Source organism: Elgaria multicarinata, chromosome 11 (assembly GCF_023053635.1).
Source record: "Elgaria multicarinata webbii isolate HBS135686 ecotype San Diego chromosome 11, rElgMul1.1.pri, whole genome shotgun sequence".
Classification (NCBI taxonomy): Eukaryota; Metazoa; Chordata; class Lepidosauria; order Squamata; family Anguidae; genus Elgaria; species Elgaria multicarinata.
In genome coordinates this window covers 37,120,137-37,144,073 of record NC_086181.1, presented here as the reverse complement: position 1 = coordinate 37,144,073, position 23,937 = coordinate 37,120,137, and the positions used below count along the sequence as shown (strand labels likewise).

General features: G+C 48.0%; 1 protein-coding gene across 2 annotated transcripts in view; it reads right to left on the bottom strand.

Moving 5' to 3' along the window:
- Nucleotides 1-23,937, bottom strand: part of LPCAT4 (lysophosphatidylcholine acyltransferase 4) — a 31,219-nt gene that overhangs the window by 6,079 nt on the left and 1,203 nt on the right. The window contains exons 2-10 of one of the 2 annotated variants that reach the window (XM_063138483.1): nt 7,634-7,776; nt 7,298-7,518; nt 6,374-6,486; nt 6,203-6,263; nt 5,265-5,323; nt 3,300-3,334; nt 3,119-3,173; nt 2,055-2,137; nt 644-769 (exon numbers count right to left, since the gene is read on the bottom strand). In XM_063138483.1, coding sequence (XP_062994553.1) covers nt 644-769; nt 2,055-2,137; nt 3,119-3,173; nt 3,300-3,334; nt 5,265-5,323; nt 6,203-6,263; nt 6,374-6,486; nt 7,298-7,518; nt 7,634-7,776 — 896 coding nt within the window. Of the gene's footprint in view, nt 1-643; nt 770-2,054; nt 2,138-3,118; nt 3,174-3,299; nt 3,335-5,264; nt 5,324-6,202; nt 6,264-6,373; nt 6,487-7,297; nt 7,519-7,633; nt 7,777-23,937 lie in introns of those variants that run through there. The other variant, XM_063138484.1, reaches the window with a different exon arrangement.

The window sequence follows — 23,937 nt, the reverse complement described above, 5'->3', positions numbered from 1 at the left end:
AAATTGAAGGGAAACATGGGCGGCACCAGGAAACGGTGCCACCTGTCTTGGGGGCCATGAACTTTCCTCCCCTGTACTCAGCTCCGGCTGTGAATCCATTCTGGGCTTCAGTCAGGACTCATCCCTTGCCTTTACATCTACCCTTTTTTACCTTTGGCTCCGTCCACCACTTAGAATCATAGAATAGCAGAGTTGGAAGGGGCCTACAAGGCCATCGAGTCCAAAACCCTGCTCAATGCAGGAATCCACCCTAAAGCATCCCTGACAGATGCTTGTCCAGCTGCCTCTTGAAGGCCTCTAGTGTGGGAGAGCCCACAACCTCCCTAGGTAACTGGTTCCATTGTCGTACTGCTCTAACAGTGAGGACGTTTTTCCTGATGTCCTGCCAGAATCTGGCTTCCTGAACCTTGAGCCCATTCTTCCCTGTCCTGCACTCTGGGAGGATCGAGAAGAGATCCTGGCCCTCCTCTGTGTGACAACCTTTTAAGTATTTGAAGAGTGCTATCATGTCTCCCCTCAATCTTCTCTTAAGTTCTCTAAGGAACTTAAATGCACCCACCCCCCAGAACTTCCTCCTACATGGAATTCATTCCTGGGGCTGAAAGAGGTTCAAACCCACCCACCTCGCCCGACGGTCTCTCACCTGGTCTTTCGGAGCACCTTGCCCAATTCCCAGATGCGCGGTTCCAGAGCCACCCTCAGGCGCCCCACCATGGTGACTGGAAGGTTGCCCACAAATTCGCACTCCGTGGCTGGGATCCCCAAGGCCCTGGTTGAAAGAGGGGAGAGAGGCAGCGTCAAAGAGGCCTCCATGGCAAAGCAAGGGTCAACAAACCAGAGGAGAAATGTCCCACCAGCTCGGTCAAGGGGCCTACGTCACCGCTACACTTCCTGTGCGCAAACATCCCGTTTTCCGAATATTATCCCCTCTGTTCCTAGGACTTTGGTCAAGGACCCAAACTGGCAGCCCAAAGGCCTGGGTCCGTGATGCGGCTTGGTGAGCCATCGCGCATTCAAGCTTGAGCGCCCTCCGCAGGTGCAGAAGGGAACTGAAGAATGCAACAGAGGGCCCTGTGATTGGGAGGCAGCGTGAAGCCTCCTCCCTATTGGCCAGGCTTGGTATAAATACCAGAGGCTGCCGGACCTTCTCCTTTTGGCTAGTCTGAAAGCCTGCTTCTTGTTGTTCTCCCTCTCACCTCTCCAATTTCTCCCTCAAACCCTCCAAGTCAATAGACATCCACAACACCGGCCTGGTTCTGGCACCATTCGACCTGAGGGGAAAAAAGAGAGCCAGGTTCTGGTGCTATAAAACAATCTTTTTCTTTAATCTTTAACAAGTCCTTCACTCTTAAAGAAAAAGATTGTTTTATAGCACCAGAGCTTGGCTATCTTTCCTGCCCCCCCCCCCTGGTTCAGTGGTGCTCTTTCCCCTCTCTTTTGTACCATACAACCTGACCCTCAGAAATTTCACACTTCTGGCTGAAAGCAAGTCCAGGCTTTCTGATCTTGACTACGTTTCCATTTGGGGCTGCAGCATTGGAAGCCCCCTTGATGTCGGGGCTGGGTCTAGCTTTCGGCGGGGCCTGGAGCAAGACGACCTCAGTACACCCCTCTCTTCCTCACCACCGCTGCCTCCCACCCGCTTGGCCTCTCCCTCTGGGCCAAACCCACGCGCCCAGAGGGAGAGGAGAGGTGAGCAGAGACTGTGGCTCCTTCTTCTTGCACCCATCACCTTCTGCCCAGTGACAGCAGACAGGTGCGGAGCAGCAACGAAGAGAAAAGCAGCAGTGCTGAGGGCAGGGGGTGCTGGTTGGAATATGGCATTGGACGGTGCCCACCGGTGCTGGCCACAGCTGCCAACTCAGCTTGACGGGGGTCACTCTGGTGCAGATGGGCACCAGGGCCTGGTCCGTTTGAGTGGGCCTGCCCCCTACAACCCATACCTCACATCTGTCATGGTATTTCCCTTGTAGTCCTCAGCTCACCCCAAGTCCCCTGACCCCCGCCAAAATCCCTCCCCCTCCCCCTATGAACACCCTTCATTTCCCACTCACTTGGCCATCACTTTCTGGACGTTGTTAGCATAGAGCGTGGGGTTCACGGCCTCTTCGGCGCTGGGCTGATAAACTGGGAGGAACTGCAAATGACAGGGATAATTAAGAATAGGGTCGGCGAAAGGCGGCTTGTGGCAGGACTGAGTCTTCCCCCAACCCAAAGCCCTCCAGATTTTTGGATTACTGCTCCCAGGATTCTTGACCCCGTGGCCTTGCTGGCTGAGGCTGATGGGAATGGAAGTCCACAACATTTGGAGAACGCCAGCTTGAGGGAGGCGGAATTAAACTTTGTGGGGAGCGTGGTAAGAGCGGGAATGCCACTCCTCCCTATGGAGGGTGTTCGTTGTCCAGCCGAGAGTCAATGCGAGATGGACAAGCGGGTAAGATTCCAAAAACGTGTTTATTTTGATGCAATTGCCTCAGGCGCATACAAGCAAAGGGAGTATGAGACCCGTTCTATGGTTACAGCAGGTATTTTATACACATTTAGAAGCTGCTGCTCCCACCCACCCAGAAAGTAGAGCAGGAAGTTAGCGGAAATCTGGAAGTAAAACTCAAATGTGTGGATCATGCATCTAAATGCTGCCAAGTGTGAAAAGCTTGCTACTTGGAATCATGAAGTGTAGCCGTACAGCTCAGTAGAGGGAGTTGTGTAGGGTGACCCTATGAAAAGGAGGACAGGGCTCCTGTATTAACAGTTGCATAGAAAAGGGCATTCCAGCAAGTCTCATTTGTATATATGGGGAACCTGCTGAAATTCCCTCTTCATCACAACAGTTAAAGCTGCAGGAACTATACTAGATTTAAAAGAGGGCAGGGCACCTGCAGCTTTAACTATTGTGATGAAGAGGGAATTTCACCAGGTTCTCCATATATACAATATTATTATTATTTATTATTATTTATTTATATAGCACCATCAACTGACACCTGCTGAACTTCCCTTTTCAATGCAACTGTTAAAGATATAGGAGCCCCGACCTCCTTTTCATATGGTCACCCTAGAGCTGTGGGGCAAATAAGGCACAACCCCCCACCCCAACCCAAATATCAGCTTCATTTACCTCCACTTCCACAGTAGTGTAGGGTTGAGTTGCTGTTAACCAGATGACTTTTAACCTGAAAAGGGTAAATGGAGGGTGACATGCTGGTTACAGATTCAGTCTCCCCCTGGTCTGCAGAATGAGCAAAACACCACCACCACCACACAGCCCTCAGCTGCCAATTCCCCCCCCCCCAACTCACACTCCAGGTCCTCTCCATGCCCAGGTTGTTGAATCCTGCAAAGAAAGAGACACTTTTGTTAGATTTAGGGGGGGTTGTACAGTCCTCAGTGCCGGTGCAAACCTGTGTGCGGAAGCGTGTTTGTGGGGGATGTAGCTGAATGGTGTCTTCACCTGCCTCTCCATCCCTGTTCTTAGGAACCTTAAAAACAGTCTTATGCGGAGTCAGATCACTGGTCCATATAGCTCAGTAATCAGAGCCAGCCCTCCTATTAACCAAAGTGAAGCAGTCACCTCAGGCAGCAGATGCTGGGAGGTGGCAGCACAGGAAAAAAGTCTGTGGTTGGGAGTGCGGACAGAAGGCGCAAATATATATTTGTAGGTGGGCCAGATATATCCCATATGTTAAGATCTCTTAAAGAAAAATAGGAGGAGGGCTTTCTCCGCTGTGGCACCCCGGTTGTGGAATGAGCTCCCCAGAGAGGTCTGCCTGGCGCCTACACTGTACTCCTTTCGTCGCCAGCTGAAGACCTTTTTATTCACTCAGTATTTTAATACTTAATTTTAACTTAAATTTAAATTTTACTGTTTTAACTCTGTATTTTAACCTTATATCAATTTTGCTGCGTGGTTTTATCCTGGTTGTGCTTTTTATATTGTATTTGTATTTTTAACTTGTTGGTTGTTTTATGATGGTTTTAATTTTTGTGAACCGCCCAGAGAGCTTCGGCTATTGGGCGGTATAAAAATGTAATAAATAAAAAAAAATAAATAAATAATAAAAATAAATAGTATTTTCACATTAAAACTTCCACCCTGAGCATATTATTTCTGAAATAAATAGGGAAAAGCTTACTTTTGGCCTACACCACAGAAGGGGAAATTAATTTGAATTCTGAAAAAAAAATATTAATTTGTGGTCTGAATATCTTTTCTTTTCTTTTTTGACAATTAGGCATCCGGTATAGAAATAATACATGAAGTTAATTCTCTCTCCTGCATGCCAAATGCTTCCCCGTGGGTGTGGCATCTTGAAGAGGACGTCAGTAGCCACAAAATGTGTAGCCTTTGTGGCCTCAAGATCTGTAGCTGAACTGTAGACGAGCTACAGAGATGGTAATAGATCAATGCACTTGTACATGTGAAGAGTCCCTTTCTTTCAAGTAATGGCAGGAGTCCAGCAATGTGGACTGGCTTGCTCCTTGTTTGAGGTGCTTCCCCCTCATCTGACTCCCCTCTAGCGCCACCCCTGGATGAAAGGGGGCAGCAAGAAGCTGGAGGAGAGAACTGTGGGTCATGCGGCCTACTCTGCACCCCCTAAGTTAGCCTGCGACAGTGCCATTATCAGTGTTGGACAGATCCATCTGTCAGCCCAGTTGGCTTTTGTACTTGGAACAGGAGATGGCGCCATCTTGTCCTTCACCGCAGGCAGCAAAGGGTCTTGGGTCACCACTGCTGGTACTACCTATACTAGGAGTCTTGGAACCTCTTTCAGCCCGTGGGCCAAACGGAATTTCAGAAAAGCTCTCAGGGCAACATTCCAGTAGTGGGTGGAGCCAAGGCAGGAGTGGGCGGGGCAAAATACACACAAACCCCCCCCCCCCCCAGGATTTCAGCTGAAAGCTCTTACTGCCAGTAACTAAACCTTGGGAGAGGCACGACAACCTTTTAGACTGGGGCAAAAACAGCACAAAAGCTGGAAAACCAACCAGCTATGGGGGAAAGGGGGTGTGGCCAGAGGAAGTGGGTGTGGCCATCTGGGGAATCCCACAGGGATGGGTTGGAGCTTCAGGTTGGCCGGATTTGGCCCCTGGGCCCAAAGTTCTCCACCTCTGCCCTCTGCCCTTGTCTGGCAGCGGCTCTCCAGGATTTCAGACAGGGATCTTCTCCCATCTGGAGACGCAGGGGATTGAACCTGGAATCTTTCGCGTGCTGACCATGCACTCTGCTGAGCTGTGGCCCTCTCCCAAAGCTCTTGTACACTCACCAGAGGGTTGGGGTATCGAATGAGGACCGGCTGGATGGGGACACCAGATATAAAGGCACCTGTGAACACAGAACACATGCTTTCAGGGTTTGCGCCACTGCTCTTTGGCTGCGGAAGAGGAATCCTGGCTGTGTACAGACCTATGTAGCTTCAGGGATGAGCCCACGGTGGAAGGATACTCACAGGCTTTTTGCCTGTTCTGCCGGTTTTGGGCAGAAATTAAATCTGTGCAATGCTAACTTGTTGGCGCCTCATGTCTGTTGAAAAGGGCTGGGCTCTCCTTCTCAGAGCACGCTGTGCACAGCCCTGATTGGCTGGCCCCTTCTGTCAATCGCAAATGGCTATCCCCTCCTCCTCAGAGCAGACTGTGCATAGCCCTGATTGGCTGGCCCCTTCTGTCAATCGCAAAGGGCTATTCCCTCCTCCTCAGAGCAGACTGTGCATAGCCCTGATTGGCTGGCCCCTTCTGTCAATCGCAAAGGGCTATCCCCTCTTTTTCAGAGCAAGGCTGTGCACAGCACTAATTGGCTGGCCCCTTCTGTCAAACACAAGGGGCTCCCCCATCCTTTTCAGAGCAGGGCTGTGCAGAGTGCTGATTGCCTGGTGGTTATGTCAATCACAAAGCCAATTTCTTCCACTCTCTGAACCCTTTTCCAAGTGTTTAAAAAGTGCATTAAACACACACATGCAACATTAAAAAAAAAGAAAAAGAAAAATATGACAGGCACTTGAAGAGGAGGCAAAAAAAAAGTGGAAAGCTCACTGAAAGCTTAAGGAGAAAGGTGAATAGGGTAAACTGTCAATTCAGCAATGAAAGTGGTGGGGAGGTGGAGGAGAATCAGCATTTGTACCACAGCCCAAAAGCCCTCTCACCCAATGCTGTTTACAGGTAAGTCTATACGCCCCAACCCAAATGACCAGACTTGCTGTCCTCTTACCTGGTTTAAACTTGAGTAAGGCTTTTTTGTTTGAGCAGGTTCCCTCTGGGAAGAAAAGAACCTGGCAAGGAGAGAAGGGAAATAAAGGAAAGAGAATGAGGAGGAGCTCAAGAGCCCCAACCGCCAACCGCCGAGTTGACCCGGTAGGTTGGGGTGTCCCCCAAAACTTACCTGCGGCCATTTTCCCTGGGAAGTGGCCCGTTTCTTCACTTCCTCCACCACCTTCTTGCGAGAGGCCGGGTCGTGGCGGGAGACCAGGATGGCCTGGTTGAACCGCAGCAGGGCTGGAGGGGATGAGCAAGACACGGAGATGGGAAAGGCACGCGTGGTGGATTCGGCCTCCCACAACACACACACAAATGCTGGGGATTAACAAAAGTCTCCACTGGCACTTTTTAAAAAACTCTGTGCAGGCGGCAGCAGGTGTGGGGGAGGGGAGGATTTGGGGAAGTGAACAGTGGAGGAGGGAGGTTTAATCCTCCCGTCCTGATGTGAAGGGGTCCCAATCCGAATCAGGGCTACATGCAAGACAAGGGTGAGAAATGCCAGGGGGTTGTTTTAAAATCAGAGGGTGGGGTTCTCAGAATGCCGAATGCAAATGGCGCTTGCGAGGGATGTTCAGCATGGGACGTGTAGGACCCTGCTTCCCACCGCAGCGTGCTACAAGCAGGGGACGTGCATCACGCTGGGTGTCCTAATTAACAGAGGACAGTCCTCTATTTGAAAGACACCTCCCTTTGATGGGCTGTCCAGTCCAGGGCTGGCTTAAAGTCAAAGAACCATAAGGATGGAGAGAAGGTACCTGTGAGCACCTGGACACCAGACCAAGCAAGGCACAGAGGCCCCCTGGTCAGAGTCTTCCTTGCTATGGTGAGATGTATTGCAGTTCCATTTCAATAATAGTTATTAATTCTGTATGTGCACCTAGACAGATCCATCTGCATATGCAAACCCAATGCAAATTGGTGCCATCTGTTGTCCTCATGTCTGGTGGTGTGTAACTGTCCAGCCTGACCTCTTCCCAGCTAGGATTTGCAGCTCGCATGGGTACCAAACCCCTTCCCTCCCATCCTCCCCAGTGCCAGATTCCCTCACCTCCAATGACTGGCACGTGGAGGTTCTCGGTGCGAGAGACCACCTTGGGGAGGTCGCAGGGCAGCAGGATGATGGGGTCAAAGAAGGTCGAGTGAGGAGCCGCCACCAGGATCGGGGCTTCGAGCCGCGACGCCCTCTGTCCCCGCACCCGTATCCGCATGAAACCGAGCAGGAAGAACATCAGGCGACTCAGGAAGTACACCAAACCGTGGGAAACTGTGCTGGAAATGTGGGGGGAAGAGGGGAAAGGAGACAAAACAGAAGGGGTGTTAGGAGAGCCGGCGGTGGCCATCTGAAGAGCCAAGGGTCATGTGCAGGACAACAGCCACCACTTACTTTCTCCACCCTGAGCATGGCTCCTGCAGCACCTCCTCCGGCAGGCCCACCACTTGGAGCAGGGCAAACGGCCACATGAGGAACAGGACCAAGAAGGCCAACGCGACGCGGATCGGGGCCAGGACGACCCCCAGCACGTAGAACTGCAAACAGACAAAAACCGGCAGGAGGCGCGTCAGTTCATTGTTTTAGGGATGGGTGAGCACAGAACATTGCAATGCTGGGGGACTCTCAGAGGTCATAAAGACCAACCCCAGCTCCGCATCTCTTCCTATAAGTGGATGCTGCATCAGGGATAGCCGACGCCTTAAGCCTGGGACAAAAGGGCCGTGCCTGCTTATAAAAAGGGGGAAGAGTCAAGACTGTGGGATCTTTCGTTGGCAGCATTGGCTGAGCATGTGTGTAATGCTCCGGATAAACTCACGTCCACGTGAGTTGAAAAGAAACCGACCCTTTAATAAATACATTTGGGGGAATTGAACACGGAAATTAAAATCGGAACATAAAACGGGGATCCAGAGCACAGCGTGCCTCAAACCAACAGCAGAAGGGGCAAGAAGGCGCAGAGGTTTGGACTATGGAATTGCAGGCCCTCCTACAGGGGGGATAGAGAGCAGCAAAAGCACCCATGCACACACTGGTGAGTTTCATGTAGCCCTCCAGATGTTGTTGGACTGCTACTCCCATAATCCCTCGCCACTGGTTAAGCTGGCTGGGGCTGATGGAGTTGACATCCGACCACATCTGGCAGGCAACACATTCCCCACCCCTGCTCCAGATCCAGCTTAGGTAAGAAAAAGACCTCGTCTTGACCTCATCGTAGTAAAAACCACAGGCCACCTCTGGAACACCACTTATCCTGTGGGGTCCTGCAGGGCTCCATTCTGTCTTCTCTGCTGTTTAATATCTATATGAAGTCACTGGGAACATCATTGGGGTACGGTGCCATCAATATGTAGCTGACACCCAACTCTATCTCTTCATTCCACATCTATCAGGAGAGGCTGTGTAAATGAAGGACTAGTGTCTAGAAGCAGTGATGGATTGCATGTGCGCCAGTAAATTGAAGCTGAATCCTGACAAGGCAGAGGTTATTGTGGGTTCATAGAATACTAGAGCTGGAAGGAGTCTATAAGGGGAGCAGGGGAGTCCAATCCCATGCTCAGTGCAGGAATCCACCCTACAGCATACTTGACAGATGGCTGTCCAGCTGCCTCTTGGAAGGCTAAACCTCCCTAGGTCATTGGTTCTATTGTCATACTGCTCTAACAGTCAGGACGTTTTTCCTGATGTCCAGCCGGAATCTGGCTTCCTGTAATCTGAGCCCATTATTCCGTGTCTTGCACTCTGAGATGATTGAGAAGAGATCCTGGCCCTCCTCTGTGTGACAACCTTTCAATTATTTGAAAAGTGCTATCATGTCTCCCCTCAGTCTCCTCTTCTCAAGGCTAAACATGCCCAGTTCTTTCAGTCTCTCCCAGTTCTGAAAACTGCTGGTGAGCTACTGATGTCAATTCAAGGCTCTGCTAATGGCAAATAAACCCAATAATGACTTGGGGACCCCAGCACTTGAGGGAGTGCTTTCCTTGTTACCAACTCGTGCCTTACAATCATTAGGGCAGGGTCAGATTAAGACATGCTGAGGCCCTAAATCATGTCAAGATCCAGAGGTCCCATACCATAAAATTAAAGAGAAATAAAGGATATTACATTATGAGAAAGGGTAATAAAAGGGTACCACCCAGTGTTAGAGGTACTTGTAGTAAAACAGAGCTAGACAGCCTTCTTTGAAAATGTGTATAAAAGCATTAATAAAATAAGTTGATTTTAATTTCTTTTAAACTGGCTCTAGTTTGCACTTATTGCCTCCAATACTAAATGCTGTGTTGCCACACTTTCTCTGTATAAGGCAACTCTGCTGCAAGTCACACCAGACTTTCCAATGTATTTAAGCCAAAATGATTCCATCTTTGCTATCTTACATCTTATTTTTTGTTGTTGTTTATTCGTTCAGTCCCTTCCGACTCTTCGTGACTTAGTTATCCCCAACATATTTAGAGGCCCCTCATAATACGAGGCCATAAGCCGTGACCAAGTTGGCTTGTTCCTAAGTCCAGCACTGCATTAGGGTATTCCTTGCTCATCAATAGCCAGACACTAGGAAAGTGGTGATCCAAGACAGGGCATTCTCTGTTTTGGCACCCTGTCTCTGGAACTTCCTCCCAGGGTATGTTAAATTGCCCCTACAGTCACACTGTTTAAACAAAGGCTAAAGACGTTTTGATATCCGGGCAGTTGGACCTTGATGTATATATACAGAGGTTTATTGCTGCTGTTTTACAATATCTATAATAATAAAAGTGGTGCGGCCAAAGGCGAAAAGGCTTAGCCAGAAATACCAGTGTTTTGTTGCTTAAAGCCAACGTGGGGCCAATGCCAGCGTGTGTGGGCTCCCAGCCACTGCCACCCAAGGGTGCTGCCGCTGTCCCAGTTCTAGTCACCAGCCTTCCCATCAACAAAATAATCACTCTTTCCCTTTGCAATCCTTCTGCGTTCAGAGTGCCAAATGAAATTATTTCTAATAATATCTCATGCTCTGACACCCAGCCAGGCTGGACAGTTGGTCTCGAGTTAGACCAATCACATGGGAGACTTGGGGAACCACCAGCCCCGATTTACCCAGATTACAGCCCAGGCGGCCGTCCGGCATCTGCCGGGGCCCATCCTAGATTATCGTTGCTCTGATTGTTCGCAATACCACCAATGCCGGTTGCATCTGCCCCTTCGGAACCCGGGTGACGGATTTAGATCCTTCTTTTTCTTGGATTTCTTCTTTCTTTTTCAAAGTTTTCCAACAAAAACGGCAATCTTGGTGCAGAGGGTGCGGATGGAGCGTCTCCACCTCACAGCCAGGGCTGCGTCTGCATTTCAAAACCAGCAAATCCAAATTCTGGGCCCAGGAAAGCTGGATTCTGAAATGATTCAACTTAAGGATGGGTTCGAATACCCTTGTCCGTCTTGCACAATTTATTCTGCAATAACCCACCCACTTCCGAGATGTCATCAGCCACCCAGTTTCTTGTGTCCCTCTAAAGTGGCAGGCAGCCCTCGGCCTAATTTCAAAGCCCTCGGCCTAATTTCAAAAGCAATTTGCAAGCAATCATTTCATGCCTCTGGCAGGAGCTATCCGTCCTTCCCTTGACAGCCCACTAGGTGGGGAGAAACAAGAGGAGAGAGAACGAGGGGGGGGGGGGAGAGAGTAAAAAGGAGGTGTGTGGGTGTGTGTGGGTGTGTGTGTGAGAGAGAGAGAGAGAGAGAGCGGGGGGGGGGGAAGAGAGTAAAAAGGAGGGTGTGTGTGTGTGTGTGAGAGAGAGAGAGGGGGGAAGAGAGTAAAAAGGAGGGGTGTGTGTGAGAGAGAGAGAGGGGGAAGAGAGTAAAAAGGAGGGGTGTGTGTGAGAGAGAGAGAGGGGGGGAAGAGAGTAAAAAGGAGGGGGGGTGAGAGAGAGAGAGGGGGGGAAGAGAGTAAAAAGGAGGGGTGTGTGAGAGAGAGAGAGAGGGGGGGAAGAGAGTAAAAAGGAGGGGGGTGAGAGAGAGGGGGAAGAGAGTAAAAAGGAGGGGTGTGTGTGTGAGAGAGAGAGAGAGGGGGGGAAGAGAGTAAAAAGGAGGTGTGTGTGTGAGAGAGAGAGGGGGGAAGAGAGTAAAAAGGAGGGGGGTGAGAGAGAGAGAGGGGGAAAGAGAGTAAAAAGGAGGGGTGTGTGTGAGAGAGAGAGGGGGGGAAGAGAGTAAAAAGGAGGGGGTGAGAGAGAGGGGGAAGAGAGTAAAAAGGAGGGGTGTGTGTGTGTGTGAGAGAGAGAGAGGGGGGGAAGAGAGTAAAAAGGAGGTAGGTGTGTGTGTGTGTGTGTGTGTGTGTGTGTGTGTGTGTGTGTGTGTGTGTGTGAGAGAGAGAGAGAGAGAGAGAGAGAGAGAGAGAGAGAGAAGAGGATGTCAAAAAGAGAGGGCGAAAAGAGGGTGTCGGATAAAGAAAGACAGAGAGATAATGGGTGGCAGAAAGAGAGAGAAGGAAAGAAGGATGTCAGAAAGATGGGGGAGATAGGGTGACCCTATGGAAAGGAGGACAAGGCTCTGTATCTTTAACAGTTGCATTGAAAGGGGAATTTCAGCAGGTGTCATTTGTATGCATGTAGCACCTGGTGAAATCCCCTCTTCATCACAACAGTGAAAGCTGTAGGAGCCCTGCCCTCTTTAGCTAGAGTGGCCAAAGTATCTGTTCACTCTAGCTAAAGAGAGCAGGGCTCCTGCAGCTTTCACTATTGTGGTGAAGAGGGGATTTCACCAGGTACTGGATGCCTACAAATGACACCTGCTGAAATTCCCTTTTAAAGTTTTAAATCTTGATTTTTGTATATTACGGTTTTCATTGTAACTGCCCTGGCAGTTGGTCAGTATAAATATGTAATAAATAAAAATAAATAATAAAAAAGAAGGGCGTCAGAAAGAGAGAGGGAGATAGAGAAGAGGGTGTCAGACAGAGAGGGGGGGCATCAGAAAGAGAGAGGGGGCAGAGATAGGAAAAAGGGTGTCGGACAGAGAAAGACAGGGAGAGAGAATGCATTGCAGAAAGAGCAAAGGAGAGAAGGGGTGAGAGTAAGAAAGAGGGGGAAAAGTTTTTTAAAAGTGGCTCTGTCCACGTCTGGCTCTGCCCGGCCCACTAGCATTGGCCCTGCCCACAACCAGCATGCCAAGGTAATGATTAACCCCCAAGGGATAATCCCCTAAGGGGATATAGCCCAAAACAGAAGGGAAAAACAAGTCAACGTCCCTGACCCCACCTCTGCTTTAAGGCAAATACAGTAATAACATGTTTATTGCATTGCACTTAAGAAGATATATCATTACGTTAGGTAACTTGTGGACAAGTCTCTTTCTTCCTCCAAGGCCTGGGGAACAATTCTAGGCAACCTTGTGGATGGGAGAAGCACGTTGCACACAGCCGGAAATGCCTTGAAAGTCTTTGACCTCAAGTGATCACCTGCCTGACAGGTGAGCTGGTTTTGAATGGGAAAGCATCTTTCCTGGTCCGCCAACAGGTCAGCTGCAGCATTCAAAAGCGCTCCAGGCACACACACACACACGCTACTCCCCCATCAGGTCAGATGAGCATCCTGGCTCCTGGTGTAGGCAAGAAGCACATTGAAAAGCATGTGGTGGGGGAAGTGCCAGGGAGAAAGAATAGCGACCTTTGTCTGCAGAAGAGGGTATTTCTTCCTAAAAAGACTGGATTAAATCTAGGGTGACTACATAGAAAGGAGGACAGGGCTCCTGTATCTTTAACAGTTGCAGTGAAAAAGGAATTTCAGCAGGTGTCATCTGTATGCATGCAGCCCCTGGTGAAATTCCCTCTTCATCACAACAGTTCAAGCTGCAGGAGCCCTGTCCTCTTTTGTATCTGGTCAAGAGGAAAGGGCTCCTGCAGCTTTAACTGTTGCTATGAAGAGGGGATTTCTCCAGGTGCTGCATGTGTACAAAGGACACCTGCTGAAATTCCACTTCTAATAAAACTGTTAAAGATACAGCAGACCTGTCCTCCTTTCCATATGGTCACCCTATTAAATCAGATGCATTTATATATTTGTGCCAAAACGCAGAGTTAGCAATAGTGCGAATGAAACAGTGTAAAAGGGTAAACTTCAGTTGCGGGGCCCTCAATCCAGATCAAGACTCTTCTCCCTCCCCACTCCCCATTGCAGTAACTACCAGATCAGCTGCCTGCTGCTCCCATTATTGCATTAAGAGCACCATTGCGAGCTTTCCTCCAGAAGCAAACAACAGGTGTGAGGGGACAATCTGGACCAGGGGCAAAGGGTAAAAGCCCTCACTAGGATCCCAGTTCTTATTGGGGGCCCTGTACCTGGTTCTGACTCAGCATGCATAGATTCAACTTGTATACCCATTGGAGTGTTTACCAAATTTCTACATTTGGTCCTGTATCCACAAAACACAGTAAGCAATAAAATTAAATCTGGGATGTTTGCCAGTTAACTATTCTTTTAGTTGCTTTAGGCTGCAATCCTATAAAGACTTACTCAGGAGTAAACTCCATTGGATCCAACGAGACTTACTTCCACGTATAGTATTTTACTCAAAAGCCTTTCTTTTTTAATCAGTTAATTACACTGCTTACAAAAACCTCCCTATAAATACCTTCAAAGCAAAAAAGCAATAGTAACATTTATTAGGGCTATTTTAAGAATAGTCTCTGTGATTCCCTGTTACAACAGTATGCCAGAGCCCAAAACACAAGTAAACAAAGAACTTCAAAAATAAAGAGGGGGGAAGCTTTAACTTAGGGTCAAAGCGATGAATATCTGCTCCATCAAGGATAGGTTGGATTAGAGTTGGACAAATCTGTCTGTTTCATTTTCTGTAATGTTTTCATTTTTTCAAGCATACTTTTGTTCCATATGATTTTTTGCCCCCCGTTTTCCCCAATATCTGCATTTTTGCAAGTACGTTTTTTTCTTACTTATGCATTTTGGGATGCTTCCCCCACCCTGCAATGTACACACATATTTTTCCAATCAGGCGACTGGCATCGCAAATTTCGGAGAAGCATGAAAACCGAAGGAGACTTGAGTTCCGGTTCAGGCGCTAGTTTGGGAACTCAGCGAATCAGGTTGGTTCGCCTTAACACGCAAACCCAATGAATTTCGCCCAACCGAGCCTAGCTTGGATCGATGAATCCATTTTGCTGATTAATGCTGGCCGCTCTGCATTAAAAGCATCAGGCTAATATTGTGCTACAACACAGTAGCGGTTCCTGTTCTTTATCCTTCGGAGACAGAGATTATAATCCTGCTCCACGTTCCAGGGGCCGTTGCCCTACAATTCCTGGCCTGTGGAGGAGAAACTGTTCCCACCAGGGACTCCCCTTTCGGGCCTCTCTTGTCATAAATACCCCAATGGACTAGCGCGGCACTGACCGCTAGTAACCCTGCAGCCTGGAGTCTGCTGAACTGATCACGGGAGGAAAGGAAGGAGGGATCAGCCGCCAGGACGGGGCGGATCTAAGGATGGAAAGGGGCAGGCAACTATGGGGAATCTTCGAGGAAGGCTCCCAGGAAAGGGATTTGGGAAATGCAGGCTTGGAATAGTGCCAGGATAGCGGGACGAACAGAAAGCGCTGCTGCAATAAATTAATCAGGAGCGGGGTAAGGAGTTAAGTGGAATCTACTGTGTGTGTGTGTGTGTGTGTGTGTGTGTGTGTGTGTGTGTGTGAGAGAGAGAGAGAGAGAGAGAGAGAGAGAGAGAGAGAGAGAGAGAGAGAGAGACGAATCTTCAGAAAGGAGCAGGTAGAAATATGTTTTCAGAATGGCAGAGAGATCTGGGCTAAAGAGGAGAAAAAAAATCCATTTTCCCAAACTCCCCCCTCCCCAAATTAGAGGCTCACTTAACCACTCTCGCTAACGTTTACTTTTACAGCATGAAAGAGAAAGAATGAAGCACTTTGTGCAGAGTGCATCCTCTAGGTCTCTGCGTGAGTCAATATTCTGAGCTGAGCAGGCTTCCTAGTTTCATGGACACAAATGTAGGGCAGTGTGCCATGCAGGGTTGCAATAGGCAGACTCCTCTTCCGCTGCGCTTGCAACGTTGGGAGCAACTGACCGATCCAATTGCACCCGATAGAGATGAAGCAGGATGATTCATCCGTGGTTCGATGGAGAAACGGCCAAAGCACAGAATCATTCAGAGATGCAGCAGGTAACCTCTTTCATGAGTGAGGTGCTTTGGGTTCCTAAGACTGTTCAATTACATATTGAATAAATTCCTCACTGTGCCCTAGTGCGTTCTGGCACATAGTCTGGGATGTACTGAAGTATGTAAGATCAGTACAACCACTGATCCTTGGCAAACTAAAGCAGAAGCTGCAAATGAAGTGTGCCTGGAAAAACAATTCAGCCATGCTGAATACAACCACCATCTACATTCTAACGCTGAGCCAAAATTCCACACGCACCCAGTTCCACCACCCTGTCTGCAGGCTGCGAAGTCTGTGAGTGGGGAGGGAATTTCGGCCATTTTCTGTGGGGCCCTCCAAAGTTCAGTCAACGCTCTGGTGAGCCTAGTGGCAGAAGCCCTTGCTGCTACTGAGCACTACTTTCCCCATTATTTTTACCTAAGTCACATAAGAGTGATGGTATGAAACTCTGCCCTCACTCTTATTGACTTCACGTATCACCACATAGCTACAGTATATCTCAATGCTTCCTGTCCTTGCTCGGGTGATGTTTGGCTACAGTACATAAGAGTGAGCCGTACATAAGAAGAGCCGTGTTGGAATCAGACCAAAGGTACATGTAGTCCAGTATTTTGTTCACACAAGCGGCCAACTAGCTACCTGCATGTGGGAAACTTATAAGCAGGACATGATTGCATAAGGAAGGAAGGAAGGAAGGTATCCATCAGCACCACAAAACTTGACTTTCCTTCATCACTTGGGGCCACAAATGGGCAGTAATGCCAGCAAAACAAGGAGAAGGGATGTGTGTTCATTAGGGTGACCATAAGGAAAGGAGGACAGGGATCCTGTATCTTTAACAGTTGCGACGAAGAGGGAATTTCAGCAGGTGCCCTTTGTATGCCTGGTGAAATTCCCTCTTCATCGCAACAGTTAAAGCTGCAGGAGCCCTGCCCTCTTGACCAGATACAACACAGGACAAGGCTCCTGCAGCTTTAACTGTTGCGATGAAGAGGGAATTTCACCAGATGCTTCCTGCATACCAATGACCCCTGCTGAAATTCCCGCTTCATCACAACTGTCAGAAGATACAGGAGCCCTGTCCTCCTTTCCCTATGGTCACCCTTGTGTTCATGGAACCCTTTGTCCCCACTCCTACCCCCAAGCCAAACAAGTTCACAAGAACTTGTGCCTCAGCGCTACTATTGTTAGAGCAGAGAGGCCCTCTTACACGCCCCGTCAGTTTGGCAAACAAGGGGAAATTATTAATATGCCCTAAAAGAGGGAGTAAGGACACCCCTCAATTCCCGGATGCAGCCACAGCCCACAGGTTCAACAATCCTGTGTAATCCACTGAAGAACCCATTTGCCACAGAACCCCTGAGCATTGCAAAGGATTCTGGGTTGTGTTCTAAGGGGTAGACCCACTTCATACTCCCACAGACTGCTATATAAATGTACAAGCAGGGAATAAGCCCACTTTGTGCTAGGATGCTTCCAGACAAGTTTTTATTGTATCACAGTGAACTCATTCACAGAAATTTAACAAGGGTCAGGGTCTCCAGACACTGACATCTTCAACTTCTAGACTCCCCCCCTCCATTTTTTCCCATCGCTTCTTCCATCTTTTTTTCCTTCTCGGGGTAGGGGAAGGAAACCCTTGAGGGGAAAAAAGATGGAATAACTATACAAGTTTCTTTTGACCCAAATACCCTGGGTCTCTAAGCTGGAAATGTCCAAAACATTGACATGCACAGCTTCTTTCCAATGGCAAACAATGCATCACTTCATGCCTTCTAGAGCTGCACAGATCCTGAACTCAGATAGCATTGTCAGATTATTATTATTATTATTATTATTATTATTATTATTATTATTATTCTATTTCAATATCGCCCAATAGCCGAAGCTCTCTTTTAGAGGCAGAAGCAAATGAAACATGAATGGCCACGATGCAGCGATCCTGTTTCTATTTGGATTGCAGGGAGGTCAAAAGGGGGAGAGTTGAGCTGGTTCAATCTTTTGCATGCCTTTCTGATGACGTTTTGGGCGTGTTTTTCCTCCTTCCTCTGCAAGACTAGAAGGGGGGAAATGAAGAGAGCTGTATAGACAGAGATTAGCTTCCCTTTCCCATCATAGAAGCACTTGTGGTCATCCCATGGAACTGAGCGGCCGGAGATTTGAGACAGATGAAAGGAAATGCTCCCATCACTTATGGTGTCATTGGCTTATGGAACTCATAGCCACAAGATGGGGTGGTGGCCACCAGCTTAGATGGTTTCAAAGAAAATTAGACAAATTCAGGGAGGATAGGTTTATTAATGATTAGGGTGACCATATGGAAAGGAGGACAGGGCTCCTGTACCTTTAATAGTTGCATTGAAAAAAGAATTTCAGCAGGTGTCATTTGTATGCATACAGCCCCTGGTGAAATCCCCTCTTAGGGCTCCTGCAGCTTTAACTGTTGCAATGAAAAGAGAATTTCACCAGGTGCTGCATGCATACAAAGGACCCTTGCCGAAATTCCCTTTCAATACAACTGTTAAAGATACAGGAGCCCTGTCCTCCTTTCCATATGGTCACCCTATTAAATCAGATTTATTTATTTATTGAGAGTCTTGTATCTTTAATAGTTGCAAAGAAAAGGGGATTTCAACAGGTGTCATTTGTATGCACACAGCACCTGGTGAAATCCCCTTTTCATCACAGCTAAAGCTACAGGAGCCTTGCCCTCTTTTGTATCTGGTCAAGAGGAAATGGCTCCTGCAGCTTTAACTGTTGCAATGAAGAGAGAATTTCACCAGGTGCAGCATACATACAAAGGACACTTGCCGAAATTCCCTTTCAATACAACTGTTAAAGATACAGGAGCCCTGTCCTCCTTTCCACATAGTCACCCTATTAAATTAGATTTATTTATTTATTTATTTGAGAGTCCTGTATCTTTAACAGTTGCACAGAAAAGGGGACCTCAGCAGGTGTCATTTGTATGCACGCAGCACCTGGTGAAATCCCCTTTTCATCACAGCTAAAGCTGCAGGAGCCCTGCCCTTTTTTGTATCTAGTGGGCTCTCCCACACTAGAGGCCTTCAAGAAACAGCTGGACAACCATCTGTCAGGGATGCTTCAGGGTGGATTCCTGCATTGAGCAGGGGGTTGGACTCGATGGCCTTGTAGGCCCCTTCCAACTCTGCTATTCTATGATTCTATGGTCACTCAGGGCAGGGCACCTACAGCTATTATTTATTTATTTATATAGCACCATCAATGTGCATGGTGCTGTACAGAGTAAAACAATAAAATAGCAAAACCCTTCCGCATAGGCTTACATTCTAATAAAATCATCATAAAACAATAAGAAGGGGAAGAGAATGCACCAAACAGGCACAGGGTAGAGTAAAACTAACAGTATAAAAGTCAGATCAAAATCAAGTTTTAAAAGCTTTAGAAAAAAGAAAAGTTTTTAGCTGAGCTTTAAAAGCTGCGATTGAACTTGTAGTTCTCAAAAGTTCTGGAAGAGCGTTCCAGGCGTAAGGGGCAGCAGAAGAAAATGGACGAAGCTGAGCAAGGGAAGTAGAGACCCTTGGGCAGGTGAGAAACATGGTATTAGAGGAGCGAAGAGCACGAGCGGGGCAATAGTGTGAGATGAGAGAGGAAAGATAGGAAGGAGAGAGGAAAGATAGGAAGCTTTAACTGTTGCGATGAAGAGGGAATTTCACCAGGTGCTGCATGCATAGAAATGGCACCTGCTGAAATTTACTTTTCAATACAACTGTTAAAGATACTGGAGCCCTGTTCTCCTTTCCATATGATCACCTTATCAGTCATGGCTATATAGAACCTCTACACTCAGAGGCTGGATGCCATGGAAGAGCTGGGAAGCAATAGCAGGTGAGGGTGGACTCCTAGCAGGTATGTAGTTAAAGCCAAGCAGGGGCCAAGATGCAAGAGAGCAGGAGCACAGGTAGTGTCCTCAACACCTCAGGTCATCATTTTAAATCAGGGATGGGGAACCATTTTTGGTTCAAGGACCAAATTCCAATCTGAGAAAAGCCTCAGAGGCTCCGTTCCATCTGTGGACAGGGCCAAGGGCAATGTGGACAGGGCGAAAATGCGTTTCTAAACCTATTCAGAAGTCAACAAGAGACGTGTCTGCATGACTACACAGAAGTAAGCAAGACTGAATTGCTCAGCAGCACTTCCAAATAGCATCTCAAATGCCCGGACAGGCCTCTGCTCAAGGTCTACTCACAAGTAAACAGGGCTGAATCACTCAGCAGCACTTGCAAATAGCATCTCAAATACTAAGCCTCTGCAGTCTACTCAGAAGTATGATCATCATTATCTACTCACAAGGAAGTAGGGCAAGCCTCAGAAGTAACTAGGACTGAATTACTCAATGTCTTCCTATACATGTCAACTCAGAAGTCCTCTAGAGTTCCATGGGAGTTTACTCCTAGATTTGCAACAAAAGCCACAATGACCTACTTTGGATGTGGCAGGGGAAAGTACTTTACGCTAACCTGGATCAGCACACCAGCAAAAGAGAATGCAAGTTGAGGGATGAAAGGGGAGCTTATTCCCAACTGCTAAACTATGCTTTAGCAAGTTGGGAAATCTACATCCAAACCAGCCCACTGAATTAAAAGTTGTGTCTTATATGTAAATACAAAACCAGTGGGGAAATGGCTTAGATCCTAAGGTAAGTTAAAGAAGTTTGCAGAAGGAACTGAGTGCTGGACTAAACGGACCCTTGGTCTGATCCAGCATGGCTCATCTTACAGTCTTATGTAAGTCTCCTGGACCCTCTCCCAATAGCACAAGCCCCCATCTTGCAATATTCAGAGCTCCCCACCCCAGGCTTGCGGGGGACGTGGGTGTCTGCAGAGGAGAGGAAGGGATATCAACATTTCCTTCTGTGAAGTTCCTTATCTTAGTATCCAAGCCAAATCTAAGGTCAAGTATGACAGATACGGCACAAGAGGTCTCCTTGTTATTATGGGTTGATCCTGAGGACTAGGAACTTGTAAAGTTGTCCCAACTCTGGCTCCAGGAGATGCGACCCTTCCCAAGATAAACTCATCGACGCTCCTGTTTTTATGTCCTTTAACGATCCGACTCCTGCAATTTGATTCGGTTCTCAGTCTGTGGATACACACTCTCCATCAGCAAACAAGGGGGATTGCTTTCAATCTTCTGAAAGCTAAGAGCTCTGCCCTTGATTCTGGATGCAGAGTCCTCTTGAAAGAGACAAAGCGGCTGCAAGGATCAAAAGATTTTGACCCTCTTTCCGTGGCAGGGACAGGAATTGATACAAAGCAGGGGAGCAATTCAGTAGAAGAGAAATGAAACAAAAAGTAGCCACACGCGAATAAAAGCATACTTGTGCATTTAGTTGTAAACTAACATGTTTTGTGCTTAGACTAACCAGTGAGTATGTTTCACTTTTTTAAAAAAGGAAATATGCGAAGTTCCAAAAGAATCTTGATTTAAATAAGCTTCCCCGCTGCCACCGCGCCGTCCCATTCGTGATCTGAATCAGGATTTAAATTGTTCGTCCATCCTGCCACCCTTCTGTGCTGAGCTGCATCCCAGAACAAGGCCTGGCAGCTTGACGATTTAGATACAGGCCTTCTAGGTCACAGTATATGCCTTCCAAGCAGATCTGTGTCCTGGCATCCACCAATTCTGGAAATTAACCCATGTCACAAGCTCTCAGGATGGGAGCCAGGTGACAAATGCAGTTTCCCCAGGTAATTAAGAACACAATCTTGATCAGGCAACAGGTCAGTTGAGCCTACCATCCTGTTTCCAGCAGTTTGTGGCTCACATGCTTTTCATAAGCTCACAAGTAAACAGGAAATCCACAGTACTCCTTTTTGTTTGTCTCTCTTGCAACTGGCATCCAAGGTATACTGCCCCAGAACAAAGAGGTTCCATTTAGGAACACTAGTTAATAGCTGTGAATTGACCCTATCTTTCTCCATGAATCTGTATCACCTCCTTTTTTTTTAACTCTGTCCAAGCCAATGGCCATCACAACGTCTCATGAAAGTGAGTCCCAAAAACAAAATCGTGGTATTTTGCACATAATTCTAAGCCACAGTTTATCCCATGTTTGTTTGTTTTTTACTTTAGCCATGAATGGTCTTGCAAATGAGTAAATGAACCACAGTCCCCCCCTTATTTCTGATTTGTTTCTCTCCCATCCATTTTGCCAGCCTTCAGAGCAGTTTTTCCCCCCCAGTGTGCTGTTACTGGGTGGACTGCTGCACAAACAAGCCATGGCTAAGCCATGGTTCTAGGTTCAGACATTGCACTGGTTTGCAGCAAACTGTAGTGTGACCATATGGCAAGGAGGACAGGGCTCCTGTATCTTTAACAGTTGTGTAGAAAAGGGGAATTTCAGCAGGTGTCATTTGTAGGCATGCAGCACCTGGTGAAATCCCCTCTTAATTTCAACAGTTAAAGCTGAGGAGCCCTGCCCTCTTTTGTACCTGGTCACTCTAGCTATACTAGAAGCACTGAATGTGCCTTTTTATTTTGCACTGCCATTGCACACTAACTCCATGTATTTGTTGAGCTCTCAACAGACCTCACCCAACTGAATATGAAGTTGGCATGCAAATGTGCGTGTGCACTTACTTACACACAGGCAGGGTCAGAACGGGCTGCAATTCACCAAGAAAATCCCTCATTTTTTGTGTGTGAACATCTTACATTTCAGTTTGATTTTAATACTGACGGGATGGAGGGAGAACTTTTAAAGATTATATATTCATACTTTTTCCATGACGCTTTTCACATAACCCATTAACCCTCAGACCAGATTGTAACTAAGCCAATGCATGCCTATCTGCAATAATCTAGCCTTGTATTAAAAACACTGACCTAGTCGCCATTGGCGACAAGCGACTGCATGCAGGCGAGTGCAGGGAATGCCGTAAAGGCGAGTGAGCAGACCGGAGGATAAGGGACAGAGTGCTCCGTGCCTCCTCTGTGCCTAGCCTAGAAACCACCAAGGGGCAGAAGCCCCCTTCTCTGGGCCTAGCATAGAAATGCAGTGGACTGCTTGAGATGGGGCTGAGCTCTTTGTCCTACCTCTGTCAGCCCCCAGCAGGCTAGTATGTTCTGCTGCTTCCCAGGTGCCATATTTTCCTAGATTGTATGTCCCTCAGGGCAAGGACCTGTACTCTCTCATACTTTGTAAAGTGTCATGCATGTGGCTAGAGCGTTCTCTCTCTTTCCCATTCCGCAAAAGACACAGAAATGTACAAATTCAGTTGCTGATTATCCTTTGTCAACAACGTCTTCCTAGCCTGCAGCTCCCAACAGTGTGGGAAATAAACATTGGGTTTACATCTATCCAGCTGACAAGCACAAACAGGAATATTTAACACCAGGCTGGCCCCGGGGCGGGGTGGGGGTGGGGGGTGGACCCCAATAGAAAACTGGAGTTATTGCAGGGCAGGGTAGCGGAGGACTCGTCTACTGAGAAGAGGGCATAAGACCGGGGAATTGTTTTCATGTCTCAGCTGAGTAAAGGCTGCAAGCGGAAAAGAGGCCCTCAGCAATCTTTTGTTGCCAGGGAGAGAGAGAGAGAAACTAACACAACCGCAAGACTCAAATACAGTTGCAGCAAGGAAGGAGAAGGAGGAATGAGCCAGAGAAGGAAAGGCATCCTTCGCGGGCTCCTGTTTTGTATATATATATTTCACCTACGTTTTAACCACTAGGTTTCTTCTTACTGCATGCTTCAGCAAGAACCAAACCAGGCCTAGACAAACCTGGAAACACACCTCAGTTTGGCTCGGACCGGCCTCTAACGTTCTTCCTCCTTCCTCCGCCCCCGGCACTGCCGCATGGCTAGAGCAAAAGCCATGGAGAGTCATTAGCTTTTCTCCTCCCCTCCTCCCCTTCTCCAAAGCCTATCTCGAACCGGAGGCCAAAGCTTTTCCCCACATGAACAGTCCTCGCTTCTCAGTGCCCACCCGTTCACCCACCCAAAGGAGCCCTCTTTCAAAATCCAGGCAGGCACCCCACATTTGCCCTATGGGCATCCTATCTTCCACCACTTCGGAGTGGTTGACTGTGCATTCTGCTTGCTTGTTTGTAAAAAAAACTTGCCCTGCTGAAAAGCCTCGCAGACCCTACAAGGAACCAGACCGCTCACTAAGCAGGACTGCATAATCACCCATAATACATTGCAGCAGCAGCAGCCTCCACAGAGTTCCTGGCCCTCTCTGACCCTATACATCTGAGAACACCCCATATCCAATGCACACCTTTCCCCACCCTGACCTCTCCCGAACACTCGTCTACCCAAAAACCCCAAACCTTGGCAGAAATCCTATGGGTTGCAAATCCCAACACACTTTTGATGCCTCAGAAGAGCACCTTCAACACCTCTGGTGCCATTCTGGCCATATAAACCCCACATTTTAAAGAACTCACCCCTCCCTCTCCAGATTGGCCCAGTTGAATGCCTGTTCCCTCTAGGAATCACAGAGGTCCCCAAAATCCTGCTAAGGTCCCCCCCATAGTAGCCCCCCCCCATAACCTCCTGCCC